Below are 19,135 nucleotides of genomic sequence, written 5' to 3' on the forward strand. Positions count from 1 at the left end.
TTTTGCAAAACATATTTAATCAGAATAAATAGGGCCCAGTGGGGGTGTCCCAGCTCCAGCCTCAGTGGGACTGTAGTCTCATCACCCTCCCCGTGTCCCAGAGGCATCACCCAGACGGGGGCCTGCACAGGCCCAGGGCGGCGTCTGTGCCTGCAGGGCTGTGGGAACTGAGGGTGATGCAGGCCGAGCTGATGAGCCATCAGGCCCATCACCGTCTTGTCAGGTGTCCTGATCCTCTGTGAGCAGGGCGGGGGGCGGCGCAGCCTCCTGCATTCTACCAGCCCTGCCAGAAAGGGAAGTCAGAGACGGCCCGCTGTGCCCACGCGGGAGCCCAACCGTCGTCCCTTAAACCCAACTGAGTCCAGACAGCCAGCAGCCTTCCTCAGGAGCTGCAGTCAGGCCTCCCGAAGTCAAGGCTCCAGAGAAGTGAAGGGCTGGATGGAAGCCAGAAGGCGCGCCGGGGCCTGGGCCCCGCAGACCTCGGCCTGCCCCCACAAGCGGGGGGGAGGGGGTGTGTGTTTGCGTACCTGTCCAGGCAGCAGGAAGATGTCTGAGCTCATCTCCCTTTCCCTGGGCTTAACCACAAGAACACCAAGGCTGAGACTCAGCATCTGGGGGTTTCACCCCATGGGAAGTAGGGGGATGGGGGGCAGGGAAATGAGAAAGGCCAGCGAGGGTGGCCCCCAGACTTATAAAGAAAGGGGAGTGGCTGAGAGACCCAGCTCTGCCCCCACAGGAAACTCTCATTTCTATTGTTTCTCACCAAACTTAACCACTATCCTCTCCCCGAAATGCCCCACACATCTGAGGAGGAAAGGTGGGGAAGGAGGCAGGGGCTTCCCAAAAGGTTGAGGGCACCCAGGGAGCCAGCAGCCACTTGTCTCCCACCCGCAACGCCATACAACGCCCCTGGGGAAAGGCCCTCGTACACCACGGAGCAGCCCCGACCCTTCCCGGGCCCCTCACCTGCTCTTCTCCTTCCTCTCGTAGACGGAGTGAAGCTTGTTGATTAAGAAGATTTTGTCTTCCCCCTCCTAGAAACGCCAGAACAAACGAAGGGTAAGAAAAAAGAAATTATCCATCCGTCTGTTGGTCCAGAGCCACCCTGTTCCAGACTGCACTTGGGGAAGCTCACAAGGAATATTCAACATCACAAGCACAAAACGGTTCAAGAAAGGAGAAAAGTCACCAAAACAAGGACAAGGAAAACCCCAGAGCCAGGCAGTGGGCATATATATAGATCGATGCTTCCTCGTGGCCAAGGTGAAAAGGGAAATGTGACCAGCCACACAGAGAGGGTCCCAGAGCCAGCCTGACTCAATTGAAAACTGGTCCTCCCTCCCACTCACTAACTCTACCTTGGGCAAATTACCTCCTCTCTAACCTCAAAGTCATCATGTAAACAAGGCAGATAAGAACGTCTGTGACACGGGGCAGGCTGGGCAGGGAGCTTTCTCAGACAAGGGAGCTTTCCGGGACAGCTTCCGTCCAGTGGAGGTCCTGGGCTTCCAGGCCCACCCAGCCTCTCCCTCATTTATAACAAACTGCAATGTGCTTAGTAAAAACGTTTTAAATCCCAACACACTTTTAACCTTCCTCCACTTGTTTGCACAAGGAGGGCACTGAACAGGGTCTGTGTTCTGACCTGTGTCCCCAGGAGGTCCACAAGCCACTTCCAGTGTCAGAAATCCTTGCAGAGGCTGTCTGCACCCACGCAGGGCCACACACGCTAAAATGCTGCATTTCTCCACTGGGGCCCCGACCATCAATGTAATTCATTCAGCAAACAAACCCTTTCAACAGCTCAGGTCCAAGGGGAGGGGAGGTGTGGAGGGGCTCTGGGGGTGAGCTAGTGGGTGCCTGTGGGAGCACTTACATTGCTGATCTGCTCCTTGAGGAGGCAGATGACCTTCCGCTGGCCCTTCACCACCTGGATGTTGAGGTAGATCACGGCCCTGGGGGAGACCGGCAGTTAGGCGGCGGGAACAGGGGGGGGGGGGGGCTGGGGCCCCGCCCAGCCCGCACTCACAGCAGCAGGGCCGACACCAGGTAGATGGGGAAGGTCTTTTCCACCAGGTACTGGTGAATCCAGGGCNGGTGGCTGGGGCCCCGCCCAGCCCGCACTCACAGCAGCAGGGCCGACACCAGGTAGATGGGGAAGGTCTTTTCCACCAGGTACTGGTGAATCCAGGGCAGCCAGGAGACCCCGGGGCCCCCCTTCTCCAGGCGGCGCACCCACACCTTGCCCGCCTCATACATGGTACCCAGGGTCCGGAAGGGGCCACAGAGGCTGGAGGGCTTCACCCTGCGGACAAAGGCAACCTCCACATCACCCCACACCTCAGCCGCCAGCCACAGGCCACCCTCCAGGCTGCACCTCCCCAAATCCCCGGCTGACTGCACCCTGCCCCCAGAGGCCAGCGCCCACTCACTGCCAGATGGCGTAGCAGAGGAAGACGGCGGCGCCCAGGAAGGAGGGGAAGCACAGCAGCGAGATGAAGACGGTGCTCATGCGGGAAGCCAACCAGGGCCTGCGTGGGGCCTGGCAGTTGGCCATCAGGCTCATCTGAGGACAAAGGCTGCGCTCTGCCACGGGCCTGCCACGCCCCCTCCCCCAGGCCTGGTGGGGGCTTCCAGGATGAAAGAGGCCCCAGGACCGGATGGCTCTGCCCCGCACAGGACAGGGGCGGCCGGGAAGCAGCAGACACTCCCGGAATCTGAGAGGGGAGAGCCAGCCAGGCCAGGCCCCTGGATTACAGAGAGGCCGAGGCACGTGGGGAAGTGGGGTGGCTTGTCCAGGGTCACTCGTGTACAGAAGGGTGGGTCCCAACACCACCTCCGCTGACTGAGGTCTCTGCTGGGCCAGGCACTACGCCCAGCGCTTCGTAAACACCATCCCCGGCAGTCCCCCTTGGGCACTGTCCCCACGGTGGAGATGAGGAAACGGAAGGCCAGCGAGAAGAGCCTGGTTCTCACCGCTGAGCACCCCCGATGGAGGACAGGACCAGGGTCGCCTGTCACGGCCAGAGGGCCTGAGGCTCAGAGCATCCCCCAGCTCCCTGGCCCTAAGCCCCACACATGGGCACCCAGTATGGACCAAGGACCCGCCAGGGTGCTGCCCAGCCGGCCAAAGGCAGTGGTGCCAGGGAAGGGGGGCCGGCGGGTTTCCTGGGGTCATGAGACTGATGCCAGAGGGTGGCCCTGGGCTGCCTGCCCCGTACCACTGGGGTCAAGGGAAAGTCCCCAAGTCCCCGGGCTCCATGTCTGCCCGACAAGTGGCCCACCCTTGCAGCCCACACTCCCAGGGCCCCACAGCCCTCCTGGGGCCCAGCTGGCACTTTTACCTTCTTCACGTAGAAGAGCAGCACCAGCTTGATGATCTGCATGGCAGGGAGGAGGGGCGAAAAGAGGACCCCCAGCCTGGGGAGGGGTGGAGAGGAGGGCCTGCAGTCCAGAGGCTGGGTCGTGACCCCTGTGCTGCCCCCCAAGGCCAGGACAGCCCCCGGGCCTGGCTCGGGGTTGAACAAGCTGTCCCGTGCCCTCCCCTCCGTACCCCAAGGCCAGGCTGGCTTCGGAACCCTGGGAAGGGAGCAGCAGGAGTGGGCAGACGTCACTTCAGGGTCTCAGGGCTGGGTCTTGCTGTGGCCCCAAGGGGCAAAGAAGCTCAGCACCCCCCCCCCAGGGCGGGGCAGTGGGGACAAGCGGAAGATGCTCACCAGGTCAGGGTCTGCCCATAAATCAGCTCCAGAACGTTCCGGGCGATGTCGAACTCAGGCCTCCCCCGCCTGCGCTTCTCAGAGACGAGCCTGGAGGAGAAGCGCCCAAGGGTCACTCGGACTAGGGAGGGCCGATGCCGGGGACCGACCCGAGTCCCCACTCCCGGAAAGCAGCACCTCCTGCAGGTGACCCACACGCCAAGCTCACGTCCCTGCCCTGCCCGCCCCACCTTGGGTGCCCAGCTGATGTCGAGGGGAGATGGCAGCCTGGGGTCCCCACCCTGAAGGGTTCCAGGCTACAGCCGGCTTCAACTCAGTCCTTTTTCACTAAGTACATACAGATACACCCCAATGTAAACACGCACAACTGGCATCAAACATTTTACTGTTTTAAAATCCATATTATTATTAAATTCATATGCTCGCGAAGAAAACACAAAAAGAAGGAAGGGAAAGCACCTGCAGTGCTGGCACCTGCAGCCTGTGCCGCCTGCAGCCTGTGCCATGTGCCCCCACTTGCTCTCTGCTCAAGACTGAGATTATACTACACACATCTCAGTGAGACCTGTTTGTCTTTCCAACCTAAAACTAGGTTACATCTGTCTCCTCTTTTTCTGTTTAACGATCATTTTTTACAAAAGCTGTCGTGCGTGGAGAGATATGCCCTGATCTGGGGGGTCAGAGGTCCGAGAACCTCCCAGGGGGCCCCACCTGCCACGCAGGTGAGGATGCTCCGAGCCTTTCCGAGGGTGGGGGAGCCCAGGAGCCCAAGCGGCGAAGGCAGGGACCCACTGCGCTCCCCGCATTCACGGAGGGGCCTCACCTCCACACCAGCTCCCCAAAGACGGTGTCCAGCAGCGTGAAGATGAAGTCCATCATCATGAGCCGATACAGCTCCTGACCCACAAAGTTCTCCCAGCACTGAAACAGACAGGCTCTCAGCCCTGGGGCCCCGCCGCCCGGGGGCCTCCAACCTGCCTGTGCACTAGATAAAGTCAGGTGAGGCTGGCGTGCGGGGCTGCTGTGAGGCGCCACCCCTGCACCCCGTCCCTGCGACCAGGGCAGCCCCGCCCAAGCCCACCCTCACCTGGTCCTTCAGGGCGCCCACCCTGCGGCCCAGCCAGTGGTAGCAAAGGATCCCCAAGATGACCGTCTTCAGGATGAGGTTCCTGTGAGGGCGGGGGACATGGAGGTTGAGGGAGGGGTGCCTGGGGGACAGAGATTGCTCCCCAGGAAGCCCCCACTTGCCCCGTGCAGACACACCTGCAGATGGCCACGTATACCTCCAGCTCAGGGGAGTCGTGCCGCTCCAGGGCGGCCAGGCAACGGTACAGGTAGGGGGCCACCAGGTTGAGGAGGCAGACCACCAGGGGCAGGGCCAGCAGCGCCCCCTCAGGCTCAGCAGGCACAGGACTCTGCCAGGGAGGTGGAGGGGCAGTGGTCACCACAGGCGCCCCATCCACAGGGCCAGGTCCGCTGACGGGCGCTGGAGGTGGGGGACTGTGGGGGAGGGGTCCCAGGAGGGGTTGGAACTGGCAGGCACCCCCCTACCCCATGATGCATTCCCCGCAGGCCTCACGTTCAAACCTGTGGTTCACAAACCACAGGAAGGGAAGGGACATGGGGCGAGGGCGCAGGTGTCAGAAAAAGAAAAGGGAAATGAGAAAACAAGAAAATGTAAGAAAACAGGGGAGAGCGCGAGACAGATGGGGAGACAAAGAAGGAAGTCTGAGGGCGGCAGCCTCCAGGAACGGGGACTCAGGACCCTGTGCTCCCAGGCCCGGGCACGGGGGCAGGGACCACAGCTGGCTTCAGGCTGGGCAGATGCCCGGTCACAGGGGCCCCACTCTAACTAAGCGGGTGTCCGCCCACCCAGGCCCCTCACCTCGATCATGAACTCAGAGAAGGTGTAGACGGCCACCGTGCACCCCAGTGTGATCCCCAGGCACAGCAGCCACACGAGCCCCAGCACAGCCACCTGCTTCAGCCGCCCGCACACACTCCGGGGGCCCCGCCGCAGCCTCCACTCGGCCAGCAGCTCCTGCAAGGGCAGCAAGCCACACTCACCCCACAGTGAAGCCATCGGAGATGCGCAGACACACAGGGACACACAGACACAGGGAGGCTTGGGGGACCGAAGGGTCACTTCCCACCACCACCCCCCAACAGCACTGCCTGTCCTTCCACCAGCTCTGGGACCCAGTCTCCAGGCACAGAACACAGCACTCGGCCCCAAGGCTCTGCCCGGCCCTTGAGCCGCACCAGCTCCCCGTTGTGACAGCCTGCCCCCACCCCGGTCAGGTTGCACCCTGAGGCCAACCCCAACCTCTCCCACCGCCCCTCCTCCCCCATCCCAGCCCTGCCTCCTCGGCCATCCTGCCGACCAGGACCCACCAGGCGCCCCCCCATGGGAGCTCCCTAAGGACAGTGAGGGCCTGTAAGCCAAGCAAAAGCTGGGAGTTCCGCTGACAAATCCTACAGCACAGAACCCCAGCGTGGCAGACAGCCTCCCACGAGGCGCAGCTCGGCCTCGGGCAAGGGACTGAAGCTCTGGGCCTCAGCTTCCTCACTCGCAGCACAGGGAGACGACAGTCCCCACCCTGGGCTGCTGTGGCGAGCTGGAGCACGTGCCAGCTGGGGCCTCTCGGGCCTCTTCCCGCTGGGCACACGGGCTCCAGGAGAGGCCCCAAGAACAAACGTACCCCTCTCCCACTGGAAGGCCAGCCCCCGGTTCTCCAGCCCAGGGGGAGGGGGTGCATGGACACACTGAGTCCCCGCAGGACGGAGGACAGACTGACATCACAGGGCCCCCTGAGCACGCACGCCCACCGAAGCCCGCTGTGAGCAGTTTCCTGTTCACATGGCTCCTGCACGCCCAAGGGCTGTGGGCGCTAACACTCGCCAGCAGACGAGAGGCAGCCCCACATGAGGGAAGACAGACAGAACCAGGACTATTCAAGGGTTAACTTGTGTCTCTGGAACTGGGAAGCACTTGCCAGCTCACTGTTGATAGGACAAGACCCCCACACCCCACATCCGGCTCATGGGCAGTACGGCTCTGGCTGTTTGGTCACAAGCAGACCCCAGGCCGGGTAGGCGGGTGCCGAGCAGGCCAAACTGGTGTTCTGGGGACTCGGGGTAGGGGGCACCGGCGCCAGGCTCTCGGGGCGGCTCACCTTGAGCCGGGTGCGGATGTTGTCATGCTGAAGGCAGGAGGCCCATTTCTGAGTCACCTTGTGGTCCCAGGAGCAGAAGATAGTGATGGCATGGGCCCCTGAGGTGCTGCCCACCCGGTAGCTCTCCCCAAAAGAGTGGGACATGCTGTGACGAACAGCCAGGAAGGGGGTGGTGAGGGCTGGGGCGCAGAGGCCAGGGAGAAGACAGACGGGCCACTCCCTGCCGCCAAAACCCACCACCAGCTTGGAGGAGCCCTCCTGGCACTGGCTCAGCCCCCGGCGCTCCCCGTGCCCCCCCCTCAGCCCCCGGGTGTGAACCTCTGGCCCTGCATCAGCGCTGTACAATATGGTGCCCACCAGCCACAAGGGGCTACAAGAGGGGTCGGGCCCCATTCCCCAGACATGGCCAGCCGCCTCCCACCCAGACATGGCGGCAGAAGATGCTGGCTCACCTCAGGGCCTTTGCACTGCCCCTCCTGACAACCAAAACACCTTCCTCTCCCCTTCCCTGCCCATTCTTATTTAACCTCCCGCTCTGGGAAGCCAGCCTGGCCCGCCCCCAGTGCTCTGTGATCCCTGGGCGAAGGCCCAGCCGCCTCACTGGCCTGTCTTCCTCCCTAGACCGCAAGCTCCTTAAGGACAGGCGCCGAGCTCGTTTACCTTCCTGAGCCCAGCACGGCGGTGTTTGTGAGGTGCGGGGTGGAAAGAGGAAAGTGTGGGTGGAAGGGAGGGGAGGAGGAGGAAAAAAGGAGGGAAGAAAGAGGGATGGAGGGGGGAGGGGAGAGGAAGAAGGGAAGGGAGGAAGAAAGGGTCTGAATAGACGGTGGGTGGATGAATGAAAAGGTAGCTGGATAGATGGGGGGAGGAACGGGTGGATGGACGGACGGATGGGTCAACGGCGCTCAGAGTCAGGGTCACATGGTGGGAGGCCACTACCTGTACACCAGGGTGATGCAGGTGATAAAGAAGGCTGCGCCCATGGTGAAAAGGTAGGCCAGGGGCATGTTGTAGGGCAGGCCGCCGGCCTCAGGGATGCACGGGCCGCCGTCCGGCGGAGCAGCGCACAGCTGGTTCAGGGTGGCGTTGCTGTAATAGCCGTAGTACATGACGGTGTCGGTGAAGCGGCCCTGCGGGGAGGCGGGGAGGCAGCGGCTGAGTCAGGGGCTGCCCCTCCCACACCTGACCCACCTCAGGCTTCGAGAGACAGAGGGAGAGCAGGCAGAGACGGGACGGGCCAGGACAGGGGCAGCAAAGATAACAGAGGCAGACAAAGGGCCTCGGCCGTCCTGGGGCTTCCCAGGCCCCACTGACATCAGGGCCCCAAGGAGAGCTAACTGCGGCCCCCCCCCGGAGTCACAGCACAGGGCAGGAATGAGGGTCTCCCCAGGGGAGGCTGGGACACGGGGACGCCCCACCAAGCCCTCACCCCGCCGGTGAGGAGCTCCAGGCCGGTGAAGGCGGGGACAGAGCCCAGGGGCTCCGGCGGGAAGGCGGCCTGCACGCCCACGGTGAAGGCCAACAGGGGCAGAAGCAGGACCACGTTGAAAGCCAGCAGGGTCTTGAGGAAGAGGAAGTAGGACAGGACGCTGGAGCCGAACTGGCCCCCGATCCGCTTCAGGGCGTAGCGCCACGGCGTCAGGACGTGCAGCGCAGAGAGCAGCCCCAGCCCCAGGTCGTGCAAGGCCTGTGGGGACAGTGACAGGAAGGTCCTGCGGGCGGGGCCTCCGCGGAGGATGCCCGGAGCCAACAGCCCAAGAGCCCGGCACGGAGGTGTCGGGGCAGCAATGGGGAGCTGCCAGGGGAGGGGGGGCCATTCGCAGCACCAAACCTAGGCTGAAGGCTAGGGGACCCCACGAGCAGGGCAGCAGAGGAAGGAAGGGTGGCCACGCCAGCCCCATCCCAAAAGGGGGCCCAAAAGCAGAGCCCAGCCCAGGAGGCTCCTACCAGGACACAGGCATATCGGAGCCGGCTACAGCAGGACGGGAGCCCGCGATGGCCCTGCCGGCCCCTGGCGATCCGGGTCTCCTCTCTGCAGGCAGAGGCAGCGTCAGGGCTGGGCCAGGAAGGGCCCCAGCTCCCTCCTGGGGACCCCCCACCGCAGGCTCTGCACACTTCTTGCCCAGCACCCAGCACAGGAGGGAGCGGGTCCCAGGGCCGCCCAAGGCCAGTGCACTGACCGCAGGCAGCGTTTCTCGGCAAGGCTCAGGGGCATTGCCCGGAGCATGTGGTCCCGCTGGGCCACCGTCAGGCCCTGTAGCTCCTTCACCAGGAGGAGCCGCTTCTCTGAAAGAGAATGAGGGGGCCCCGTCAGCTCCCCACAGCACCCCTCCCTCCAGCCACCGTGGCCATGACCCTGGACACCATCATGACCTTGGAAGGGCTGCCCAACCCTACACAGGCTTCTGCCCGCCCTGCCAGGCCCAGATGGCTCCTCTCTGCCCCGGCCATGGAAGCCAGACCCGCTCAGCCCGCCTGCCTCACACCCACAGCCATCCTCTCGCACACCTCCACCCGGAGCCCACCTCCATTAGGTTCCCAGCGTGCTCCCAATGCCACCTCCTAGAGCCACACCCTCCTCCTGGGCCCCCACATGCACCTTGCTCTGACCCCTCAATGAGCTGCTCAGCAGCAGTGGGGTCCCAACCCCACCTCTGTCCCCCCACCACTTCCCACTATGCCCGTCCTCATGGGATGAGTGAAGGGCAGGACCTGGAGCTCCTGGGTGAGAACCAGGGTGCTCACCCTCCTTACCGCCTTTTATCTTCACAACCACCATGGGAGGGAGAGAGCTACTTCAGCCCCAACTTTACAGATAAGAAATGACACCCAGAAAGCTAACACCTGGCCCGGTTTACAGAGTAAAACTGGAACATTCACCCTGACCCCAGAGCCCACACCACCCTGCACTGCCCATCACCCACCAGCTGAGGGCCTTGGGTAAGCCAGGGAAGGAACAGAGGCAGGGCCCCAAGAAAGCACCCAAGACCTCGGGAGGTCGGAGTCCAAAGGGCACAGTCAGGAGGGATGTGTCAGGGACTCATGCAACCTCTGAGACAGGGCCCTGCTCCCTCCTTCGACCACGCTCCCTGTTCCCCAGTCCCTCCGCACTGGCCTCTGTGCTGCTCAGACAAGCCAGGTACATACACTCCCACCTCAGGGCCTTTGCACATGCCTCTTCTGCTCTGGTGTCACTTCCGCCAGGAAGCCTCCCTGGATCCTCTAAGTTAGACATTTCCATAATGCCCCCCCCCCCGCCTTGCCTTCCCTTGGTTGCCCTCATCTGAGCTTTAATCATCTGCTTCTCCACTGGTTCCCATCTGTTTCAGTGGGCAGACAATAAGCTGCATGAGTGCCAGAACGGTAGGCTTAGGATCATCACCTTCCAAAGCTGAGACCAGCGTCTGCAACGCTACAAGTGCTCTCAGTAGATATCGAGTGTGTGAGCAAACGTTTGTGAGCGCCTGCGTGCCAAGCCAAACCCCTCACAGCCCAAAAGGCCCCTCCACTTCTCTGCGCTCCTACAAGGGATCTCACAGCTGAGGGGCTTCAGGCAGCCTGCTAGCGGAGGAGTCCCTAGGTCGGCTGCACCCCAGCCCTCGCCCTGGCCAGCCTGCCCTGCTCCCTGCCGAGGCTCCGGCCCACACACACTCACCCTCCTCCTCAAGGGCCGTGGAGTCCAGCTCCAGGTCGTACAGACGAAGGCTGGGCCGGGCCAAGCGCCCCAGGTCCCCGAGCTGAGGCCGGCTTGCTCTGCGGCGCAGCTCCACCGTGCGGCTGTAGTACTGGGAGATGATGGCGCCTCGGCTGCGGCCTGTGGAGGCGCCGCTCAGGGCAGGCCAGGCCAGGCCTCCCCTCCCCACCCTCACATGAAGGCAGAGGCTGCCCCGCCCCTTCTCAGAACCCAGGAACAACCCTTTATAAGAGACCTCAGGCACCACTGGGTTCCCAAGGGCCTATTTTTATCCCTGTGACGACCCTGGAGTCATTTTGAGAACCCAGCCAGGCTGCATGGGTCTGCACTGGGCCTCCAGGCAGCAGACGGGCTGGGGCGGGAGCTGAAAGGGCCTGGCTCTGTGGGACACAGGTCTCCCCGGAAACCCCAGCCCAGCCCAGGGATTGTGGTCAATGCAGGGGCTGAGGCCAGAGAGTCCCACTCACCAATGGTGCGACTGGGCATGCTGGCCAAGATTCGGAGCGTGGCCGTGCTGTGGGCCAGGGCACCCTCGGGCCCCAGGAGGGCCTGGTGGTCACTGCCTGCAAAGCAGAAAGACTTGCCTGGAGGTCCTGGAGACACAGCGGCCAGCAATAGTGACCTCCCCCACCCATCCCTGTCCCAGGCCTGCAGACTGCGGGGAAGGACATCCTGGAAGGATGAGAGGGTTCAGTGCCCTGCCCACACCGTCCCGCCACCTGGGCCTGGGCCAGGCAGGCTCACCTGAGGTCCCTGACCCCATCTGCTGCAGCTCCAGCCCCTCCTCAGCCGCCCACTGGCTCTGCTCCTGGATGAGCTGGTGGAAGGAGTCGTGCATTTCGCTCTCATCGTAGGGGCTGGGCTCCTGGCTGCCGGGAGAGAAGCGGGCGGGAGTCCGGGCTGCGGCTGACCGGTCCTGGTGCCAGCAGCTGCCCTCCCGTAAGGCCATGGTCCAGAGGGGCTCGCCCTGGGGGTGATGCATCCCAGCCCTCCAACCCCCCAGCCCGAGCACTTACCCCTGGTCCTCTGGGGTGTCGAGGACATTGAAGACAAAGGACAGCGACTGGGCCATGTCTGCTGCCTGCGCCCAGCCGGTCTGGAGACCTAGAGCAGCTCAGAGCCTGGGTGTGTGCAGCCTCGAAGCCTCCTGCTGCCCATCTGATGAGACAAGGGAGCGCTGCACCGAAGCTGGCCTTCAGTGCCTTGGCACTCAGCGGAAGCCCCGCTCCCCAGGGACCGTGGGAGGTGCCACTCACAGCTCAGGCTGCCTGAGCCCCCACCCTGCCAAACATGCAGTCAGGTGAATGGCCCCAAATAAACCTCATGCTAGAACAGACTGAGGAAGAGAGGAAGGAAGGGGGTGGGGTCTGGGCAGCTCCCATCGGTTTGCTCAGTGGTGCCAGTCCCTGGGGATTAGGGAAGGGGGTGGGATGCTGTGGACACAGCCCTCCTCCCCTGGGGCTCTGCCCCCGAGACATGGCCCTCTTGGTGAGAAGTCAGAGCAGCTCTGGGACCTTTCCTGTGCCGCCAGTAACCCCCCACTGTGCTTCCTCTCACAGGAAATACACACACACACCCCAGCCCTGGGGCCTCCTTAGGCTGTCCCCACCCAGATCCCCTCAACACACACACACACACACACACACACACACACACACACACACACAGCCGTTACTACACCAGCGCTGCAAGGTCGACAGTTCTCAGGAGACTGACTGTACGTTCCATCACTAAGGGTGAGTAGGCCAGGGCAGCTGGCTGCACGGAGGGGGCTGGGCATTAAACAGGCCGCCTTTGTCCAGCCTTTGTCTGGGCAGAGGGCCCTGCCGTCACCCAGGACGACTGGAACCAGGGCGGCCTTGTCTGTGCTCTTCACCCCGTGGGAGTGGGGTGTGCACAACAAGCTCTCAGCCACCAGCTGACTCCTGCAGAACTCTGCCCTTTGTCTGCCCGGTCCCCTCCCGCCCCAGAGAACTCAGCACTCAGGAAAGTTGGCTCAGCTCCAGGGGGCTTCGTTGCGTGAGGCTGGGGTGCCCAGACAGAGCAGGTCCTGCTGGGACTATGCCCAGACAAGGTCCTTACTTAGGGGCATCCGGGGTGTCCGGTCTCTGAGCCCAGGCCCCATGCTATCCAAGCCCCTTCTCCGTCCCTTCAGCAGGAAGTGTGGGGAAACCAGAGGAGAGATGGGTCACAGGCGGTTCTGCCCCTCAGCCCGAACCGGGAAAGTCACTGGAAGTGGGGCTGGAAGTGTGCTCCCCAATCCAGTTCCTAGAGCTCGAATCCCTTCAGACAGACCCACCCGTGCCCAGATCCACAGGCCTCCCAACACACCCCTTCTCCACACAGGCAGGCAGGTGGCCGTGTGGAGGGGAGGAGGAGGAAGCTAGGAACAGGTGCTCACAGGCTGGGCCTGGGACCCAGGCTTCCTTTCCGGGAGGATGGGGGCTCACCTAAGCCCACCTGGGCACTGCCCAGGACTTACTTCCAACTAGTACCTGGTGCCCTGGCATTTTACCCCAGGCCAGGGCAGGTCTGGTGAGTTTCTGGGGCGCACCATTCCTGAGCCCTGAGCCAGGTGGGGAGGAGCAGGGTGGGGCCCTTTCCAGGAACCCCACCCCAGCCGGAAGCGAGTCCTGTCTTCTGGAGGAAGCTGCTGTCCAGGAAGAGCTGCAGCCCACCCTTAGCCCAGGGGTGGCAGCTACTCAGGGAGCCCTTGGACCCCCCCCCATCACCCCCCCCCGGATCTACTACTACCTCACTTGCAGTCAGTGGTACCGGCCTACGCAACCCAGCCCCCCAGTCCGTTCCCATTCCGGTCAGGGCACACACTGCCCTCTCCCGGGTGCCCCAGGGCCAGCTGTGGGCTGAGGGCTGCAGTTCTGGCCCCATCCCTCCTGAGAGAGTCAAACCCTGGAGAACTGAGGAGGGAAATTACCACCCAGTGGTCAGGGGCCCAAAGAAACTTGGAGGGGTGGAGCTCCCAGGCTGCAGAGGAACTCGCTGGGGCAGAGGACGAGGGCACCGCCCTTGGAAAAACACCCGGATCCCACCGCTTACCTGGGAGGTGCCAGGGAGGAGGGGCCCTGCATGCCCTCCAGCGGCTCACCTGTCCCTGGAAGAGGCCACCAGGAACTGTGGTCTGGGCTCCACCACCAGGGGGAGGGACCTCGGGGTCAGTGGGTGGGGGCGACCTGTGACTGTTGCAGGCCTGGCGGGGCCAGAGGAAACTGTACCGCCCAGCCCAGCCCACGTGGTGGCAGACCTCAGTTATCACGTGACCCGGCTTGGCCCTAGGGCGTGCCTCACCCTTGCTTCCAGCTCCCTAGCGACTGTGCCCTCTCCATGCCAACCTGGACCCCTCCTTGCATCCCAAAGACCCCGAGTGTCTAGATCTATTCTAATCTCTGGGCGAAGCCCCCAATTTCTATGGGACTCAGTTTCCACAAGTTTCAAATGGGGACAGTAATTGCAGACCCGCCCACTTCCCAGGGAGGTTATAACAGCGCTGCCGAGCCCCAGTGATACAGGGCCTTGCGACAAGGGATTGGGTAAACCCTTCCTCCAGCAAACCTCCTGTTGACAAACACCGCCCTGGCCGGAGGTGAACTTGGGTCACCTCCCACTTCCCCTATCTCTGCTGTGGCTTCTGCTGTCACTCAGGCAAGAGTCTGGCACTTCCTGTGTGCTAGGTGGGAAGGGGTTAGAAAAGGGAAACTGTCCCCGTTGCTATTTTCTGTTATTCCCCACAAGCCAGGGAGGTGGGCATGGCGGCCCCCAGTTCACAGATGAGGAAGCAGAGGAGGCCGAGCGGTTAATGGCCCCCCTCCAGGATGTGAGTCTGGTCCACCTGGGGGCTTTGCTGAGAAGCCTGACCCAGAAAGACTGGCAGAAGGCCCGAGGAGAGGCTCTCATGGATTTGAGAAAATGGGCAGGATTTGGCCAGTGGTGGGGGCGACACTCCTGGTCGGGAGCAGCCTTGCGAGACAGGCCGGGCGAAAGTGAGCTGGAAGGTGGAAAGGAAGGGGAGACCCCCAGGGAGGAGGAACCAGGTGGGCAAAACCAGGATGCCCAGATGAAGACAAGTGATGCAGTTCGATGGGAAAGGGGTCCTGGAACTGAGGTTGGACCAAAAGGGAGGGCCCAGGGTTGGGGCTATTTTGCAGCTGTCAGTGTGGTGTTCGGGTGGGTAATGTCAGGCTGGCTCTTTACACGGGCACCTCAGCATGGAGGCCCAGGCCCCGCCTCTCCCCCCACTGCCCCAGCCTCCTCACATGCCCTCAGGCCTAACTTGAAGGTCACCTCCTCCGGGGAGCCTTCCTGGATTGAGGCCTGTTGGAGCACTTGCCGCGTACACTGCCAGATCTGTCCCCACTCCCCCAACCCTCTGCGCCCATTGTGTGCCCAGCACCAGGCCCTGGCTGGGGGCCTGGCACAGAGGAGGATCGTGGGAAACCAGGAGTGGAGTCAGGCAGGGAGGCAGAAAAGCCACTGGAGTTCAGCTATTAGCAGACCCGGCCCTAACGGAGGTGGAGATGGGTCAAGGACCTCCCAGGGGATCCCGGGAGGCGTGGCCAAGGTGATTCTTAAACATCTTAACTGAGTGGGCACGAATCGAGTCTACCCTGTGCACCTACTATGGGCCAGGTGTTAGGCCTGGGCCTTGGCATGAGTGCCAATGATAAAGGCGGGAAGTTAAGAAATAACTCAGCCCGAAGTGATGGGACCCACATATTAAGTCACTATCGGGCCCTCCAGGCCGAGCTGGGGCCACTGGCAAGCGGCAGATAAGGGACCGGGCCCCTGCGCCCCACTGCCCGCAGCCCTGCCGGTCAGGCTCCGGCTCCCCAGGCCTGGGGTGAGCACACGCTCACAGCCTCCAACTCGGGGCTCCGAACTGCAACCGTGGGGCCCCTGGGGGCTGGGAAGCGGGGCCGCAGGAGCCGGGGGCTGGGCCGGTGCGGCCAGCCCGGGGCCCTCACGGGAAGGGGACGCGCTGCCCCCCGCCCACGTGGGGGAGGCTGAGCTGCCCGCGCCTCACCTGCCCGCCCGCGCCCCGCGCCCCGCGCCCGCAGGAAGTGCCGGCCTAGGTCGAAAGCAGAGGAAACTGCCGGAGGTGGGGGGAGAGGAGTGCAGCGGGAGGAGGCCGCGCGGGGAGCTGGGGTTCCTGTCATGTGACCCCTCCCCTCGGCTGCCTCACAGCCTGGCCTGGCGGACCGGGAGCGGGTCCGAAGAGGGTCCCCTCCGGGCACGTGTTCCCGGGTCTCCAGGTGAGCTGGGCGCAGAGTTGGAGGAGGCAGAGCGCGTGGGAACGGAAGAGAGACGCGAGGCCGAAGGGCTGCTGGCGCTGGGGGGTGGGGGGGCGGTTTGGGGTCACTGCACAAGCGGCAGAGGGGTTCCTTCGTCCCCTCCCCAGGGCTGGGGCTGCAGCCACGCCCCTTCATCTGGGGTCCGAGGCGGGGCGGGGCAGACTGTCCTGGGGCTGGACCACAAGGCAGCAGACGGAAGGGGATCCCAGCACGCTCGGGTGCTCGGATGCAGGGTGCCCGATCCTAGGGACTCTGGGGTTCTGGACAGGGACGGCTTCCCAATGAGGAGGAGCGGGACTTGTCTGTCACCAAAGGGTGATCTGGAAGGCCTGCGGCCACAGCGGCTGGGGCAGAGCAGGCCTCGGGCCCCGCTGTGCACTGGCTTTGGCTATGACGGTCCCATCTTTCCGTGTCCTTTAGACCTTCATCCGCATCTTACAGACCGGGAAACTAAGGCCCCTGGCCACGTGTTGCTTTGGGAGGTGGATGGGGACTGAGGCCAGATCGCTTCCAACAGGATTCTTTCTCTTCATTTCTAGGCATGCTAGGGCCAAGACCTTGAGGCTCACTCAACAGGTGCCCCACATTTCTCGGTGGTGGTGGTGAGGGGGTGCAGCCCCATGCCCCAACCTCAACACCCCAACAGACATGCTACGTCAGTGGTCCGTGCAGTCAGGGCAGGCCCCCGGGGAGCCGGCCGGCGAGGAGCTGTGGGAGCAGGAGATGGAGCGGCTGTGTTCCTCCAGGGTGCCCGTGCGGACGCTGCCCTACGCCATGGCGGACAGGCGCATCCTCCGGTGTGTGTCCGAGGCTGGCGGTGGGGGTGGGGACAGCACCAGGAGCATGCACCTGTTGGAGTGGGAGTGGAAGACTCCCCCAGCCCACTGTGCTACTTTGCCTGGCCCAGTGGGCCGGTGGTGACTCAGGGACGTCCCCATCACCAACCCATCCCAGGCAGCTGCGCGAGCCCGAGGGGGTGAAGACCTCATGCTGGCAGCGGTGGCAGCGCAGGCAGCAGACTGCAGGACGGCGCCTGGGGGAGGCAGCACAGCGGCTGGCCCAGGGCTTTGGGCTCTGGGAGGGGGCACTCTACGAGATCGGGGGTAGGACCTGTACCCCACCTTCCCTCTCTGGAGTCTCAACGTCTAGTTTAGAATCATGAGGAGGGCACCGTGCCCACTTCCCATTGCTCCTGCTCTGTCCCCACCAACCAAGCCCCACCCCGTCCTCCTACACACCCCTCCACCCCCAGGGCGGGAGCACAAACCTTGGTGGCTGGCAGTACCCCCTGGTGGCTGTCAGAGGTACTGTTAGGCCTCCAGGACCTGACCATGAAACAGGTCCCAGGAGGCTGGTCACCCACACCCCGCTGGGTTTGTCAGCCCTGGGAGTCTCAGCGGGACCGGGCTCAGCGCCTCCCTGACCCACTGCTGTTCTCCCCGTAGGCCTCTTTGGCACTGGGATCCAGTCCTACTTCACCTTCCTTCGCTTCCTGTTGCTGCTCAACCTACTGACCCTGCTTCTGACCTCCAGCTTCGTCCTGCTGCCCCTGGTCTGGCTCCGACCCCCTGACCCAGGCCCTGCCCTTAACTTCAGTGAGTGCCTGGCCCACGGAGGGAACAGTGACCCGGAGCCCACCCGCACCCTGGGCTGGTCCAGGGCTCAGAGTGTTGGGACAGCCCTGACCCCCTGTGTCCTGACTTTGGGCATCTTCCTACCTGGGTCCAGCTCTGGGACTCAAACTGACCGAGCCTTTTGCATGGCATGCCTCCTGACACAGCCTCAGGGCCCTGCTCAGGCCTTCCTGGGGCCGGGGACTATGGAGTGGGGAGGGGCGAGACTCACCTATGCCTTGGAGACCCTTCCCTAGTGGCCCTCTCTCCCTCCTCCACAGCCCTCCAGTGCCCTGGTGGCACCCAGCCCCAGACGGGTGTTCCCAGTTTCCAAAGTCAACTTTGGAGTGTTCTAACTGGCAGGGTAAGTGGGCTCTGTCCTGGCTATAGGCCAGGTGTGCTGGGGAACCCAGGAAACTGCCCTCAGGGGACCCCAGTCTAAGAGGACCCCCACCCCTTCAAAGACATTTTGGCTTCTAAGGGGGATGATCTTACACAGACAGGCTGGCCAGGCCAGTTGACGAGGACAGAAAGAGGTTGAGGCCATTGCGCACAGCCCTGGCCTATGGACACGTGCCCACAGCCGTCAGGGCCCAGCTGAGGTGGGGGTGCAAGGGACAAGTGTCCAGCCCCCTGGAATAAGCACCGTCCCACCCTCATCCCTGGGAGACACTTAATGGTTACTGTACAGGCGCCTGTGTTCGAGTCCTGTCTCTTCCTCAAAACTGTGTGGCCTTGGAAAGGTGCCTAACCCCTCTGAGCCTCTGTGAAACGGGGGTACTCTAACCCCCTACCTGATGGAATTATTGTGAGAGCTAATGAGTTAATACATAGAAAGCACTTAGCATACAGCCTGGCAGGGCCTCGTGCTCAGTTGTCACTATCCATGTCCCCAGGCCTTCAACAACACCTACCTCTTTTATGGCGGGTACCGGGTGGGCCCCGAGAGCAGCTCTACATACAGCATCCGCCTGGCCTACCTCCTGAGCCCCCTGGCCTGCCTGCTCCTCTGCTTCTGTGGCATTCTGTGGCGGTGAGAATGGGCCCCTGCCTCTGCCTCCTTCCAGGGGGTCTTCCCTGTTCACTCCTCCCTTGGCGTGGTACCCCCCAAGCTGTCAGGAAGGCCCTGGCCCCTGTTCAGTAAGGCTCATGGGTGCTTCCAGGGTCCAGACTCTTGTGTCATCAGCTGCAGACCTCAGGGACAGGGGCCACTGCCCCTGTATTCTCACCCAGCACCCAGACCTTGGCTCAAGTCTGCCCCCGGGGCTGCCAGGGGCTTCCCACCCCAGACCCAAGGCTGAACCCAGGCTGTGGTTAGCAGGCGGGAGGTGCCCCTTCCCGAAAAGCCCTGGCTTCCTGTCCCTTCAGGATGGTGAAGGGGCTGCCTCAGAAGCTGTTCCTGGGCCAGGACTACAGGTCACCTCTCAGTGCCAAGGTCTTCTCCTCCTGGGACTTCTGTATCCGGGGGCAGGAAGCAGCCACCATCAAAAAACATGAGATCAGCAACGAGTTCAAGGTGTGCACGAGGACGTGTGTGACTGAGTATAAAATGTGTGAATGTGTGTGTGAGTGTGCCTGAGTGTGAGACCATGTATAACTATATATGAGTATGTGTGTGTGATTGAGTGCAAGT

General features: G+C 63.0%; 2 protein-coding genes across 13 annotated transcripts in view; one reads left to right on the forward strand and one right to left on the reverse strand.

Annotated features, from left to right (window-relative positions):
• Window positions 1-13,745, reverse strand: TMC6 (transmembrane channel like 6). Of its 3 annotated transcripts, none has more exons than XM_019644441.1 (21): window positions 13,641-13,745; window positions 11,600-11,741; window positions 11,328-11,452; window positions 11,051-11,146; window positions 10,545-10,703; window positions 9,070-9,175; window positions 8,837-8,921; window positions 8,319-8,576; window positions 7,829-8,019; window positions 6,893-7,037; window positions 5,602-5,757; window positions 4,980-5,131; window positions 4,804-4,885; window positions 4,540-4,637; window positions 3,717-3,806; window positions 3,345-3,420; window positions 2,433-2,566; window positions 2,129-2,305; window positions 1,877-1,955; window positions 967-1,034; window positions 1-283 (listed from the first exon to the last, which is right to left on the reverse strand). In XM_019644441.1, the coding sequence occupies exons 2-21, from the start codon at window positions 11,653-11,655 to the stop codon at window positions 220-222; spliced, it is 2,397 nt and encodes a 798-aa protein (XP_019499986.1). In that variant the 5' UTR covers window positions 11,656-11,741; window positions 13,641-13,745; the 3' UTR covers window positions 1-219. The 3 variants fall into 3 exon arrangements, with proteins under 3 accessions (XP_019499986.1, XP_019499984.1, XP_019499985.1); XM_019644439.1 differs by having other exon boundaries at window positions 3,345-3,444; XM_019644440.1 differs by lacking the exon at window positions 13,641-13,745 and adding an exon at window positions 12,250-12,272 and having other exon boundaries at window positions 3,345-3,444.
• The window catches only part of TMC8 (transmembrane channel like 8), a 16,869-nt gene continuing 9,974 nt past the window's right edge, over window positions 12,241-19,135 (forward strand). For 3 of the 10 annotated variants that reach the window (XR_002124288.1, XR_002124289.1, XM_019644442.1), the window contains exons 1-8: window positions 12,293-12,319; window positions 15,783-15,850; window positions 16,429-16,686; window positions 16,844-16,992; window positions 17,335-17,484; window positions 17,784-17,866; window positions 18,399-18,535; window positions 18,871-19,018. Coding sequence is in view for 7 of the 10 variants with exons in the window: in XM_019644442.1 (XP_019499987.1) it covers window positions 16,538-16,686; window positions 16,844-16,992; window positions 17,335-17,484; window positions 17,784-17,866; window positions 18,399-18,535; window positions 18,871-19,018 (816 nt within the window). In the remaining 3 variants the exon portion in view is untranslated. Of the gene's footprint in view, window positions 12,320-13,861; window positions 14,633-15,782; window positions 15,851-16,428; window positions 16,687-16,843; window positions 16,993-17,334; window positions 17,485-17,783; window positions 17,867-18,398; window positions 18,536-18,870; window positions 19,019-19,135 lie in introns of those variants that run through there. The other 7 variants (XM_019644449.1, XM_019644447.1, XM_019644446.1 and 4 more) reach the window with 6 other exon arrangements.

The sequence above is a fragment of the Hipposideros armiger genome, unplaced genomic scaffold, assembly GCF_001890085.2.
Source record: "Hipposideros armiger isolate ML-2016 unplaced genomic scaffold, ASM189008v1 scaffold_87, whole genome shotgun sequence".
Taxonomy (NCBI): domain Eukaryota; kingdom Metazoa; phylum Chordata; class Mammalia; order Chiroptera; family Hipposideridae; genus Hipposideros; species Hipposideros armiger.

What these genes read in the sequence shown, in the direction of transcription:
- TMC6 (XM_019644439.1), bottom strand. Translation starts at nt 11,655, where the DNA reads ATGGCCCAGTCGCTGTCCTTTGTCTTCAATGTCCTCGACACCCCAGAG. An exon ending in TGCATCACCCTGGTGTACAG is followed by an intron (nt 7,038 to 7,828) that starts GTAGTGGCCTCC and finishes TGTTCGTCACAG; the next exon opens with CATGTCCCACTCTTTTGGGG. An exon ending in ACATCCGCACCCGGCTCAAG is followed by an intron (nt 5,758 to 6,892) that starts GTGAGCCGCCCC and finishes CTGCCCTTGCAG; the next exon opens with GAGCTGCTGGCCGAGTGGAG.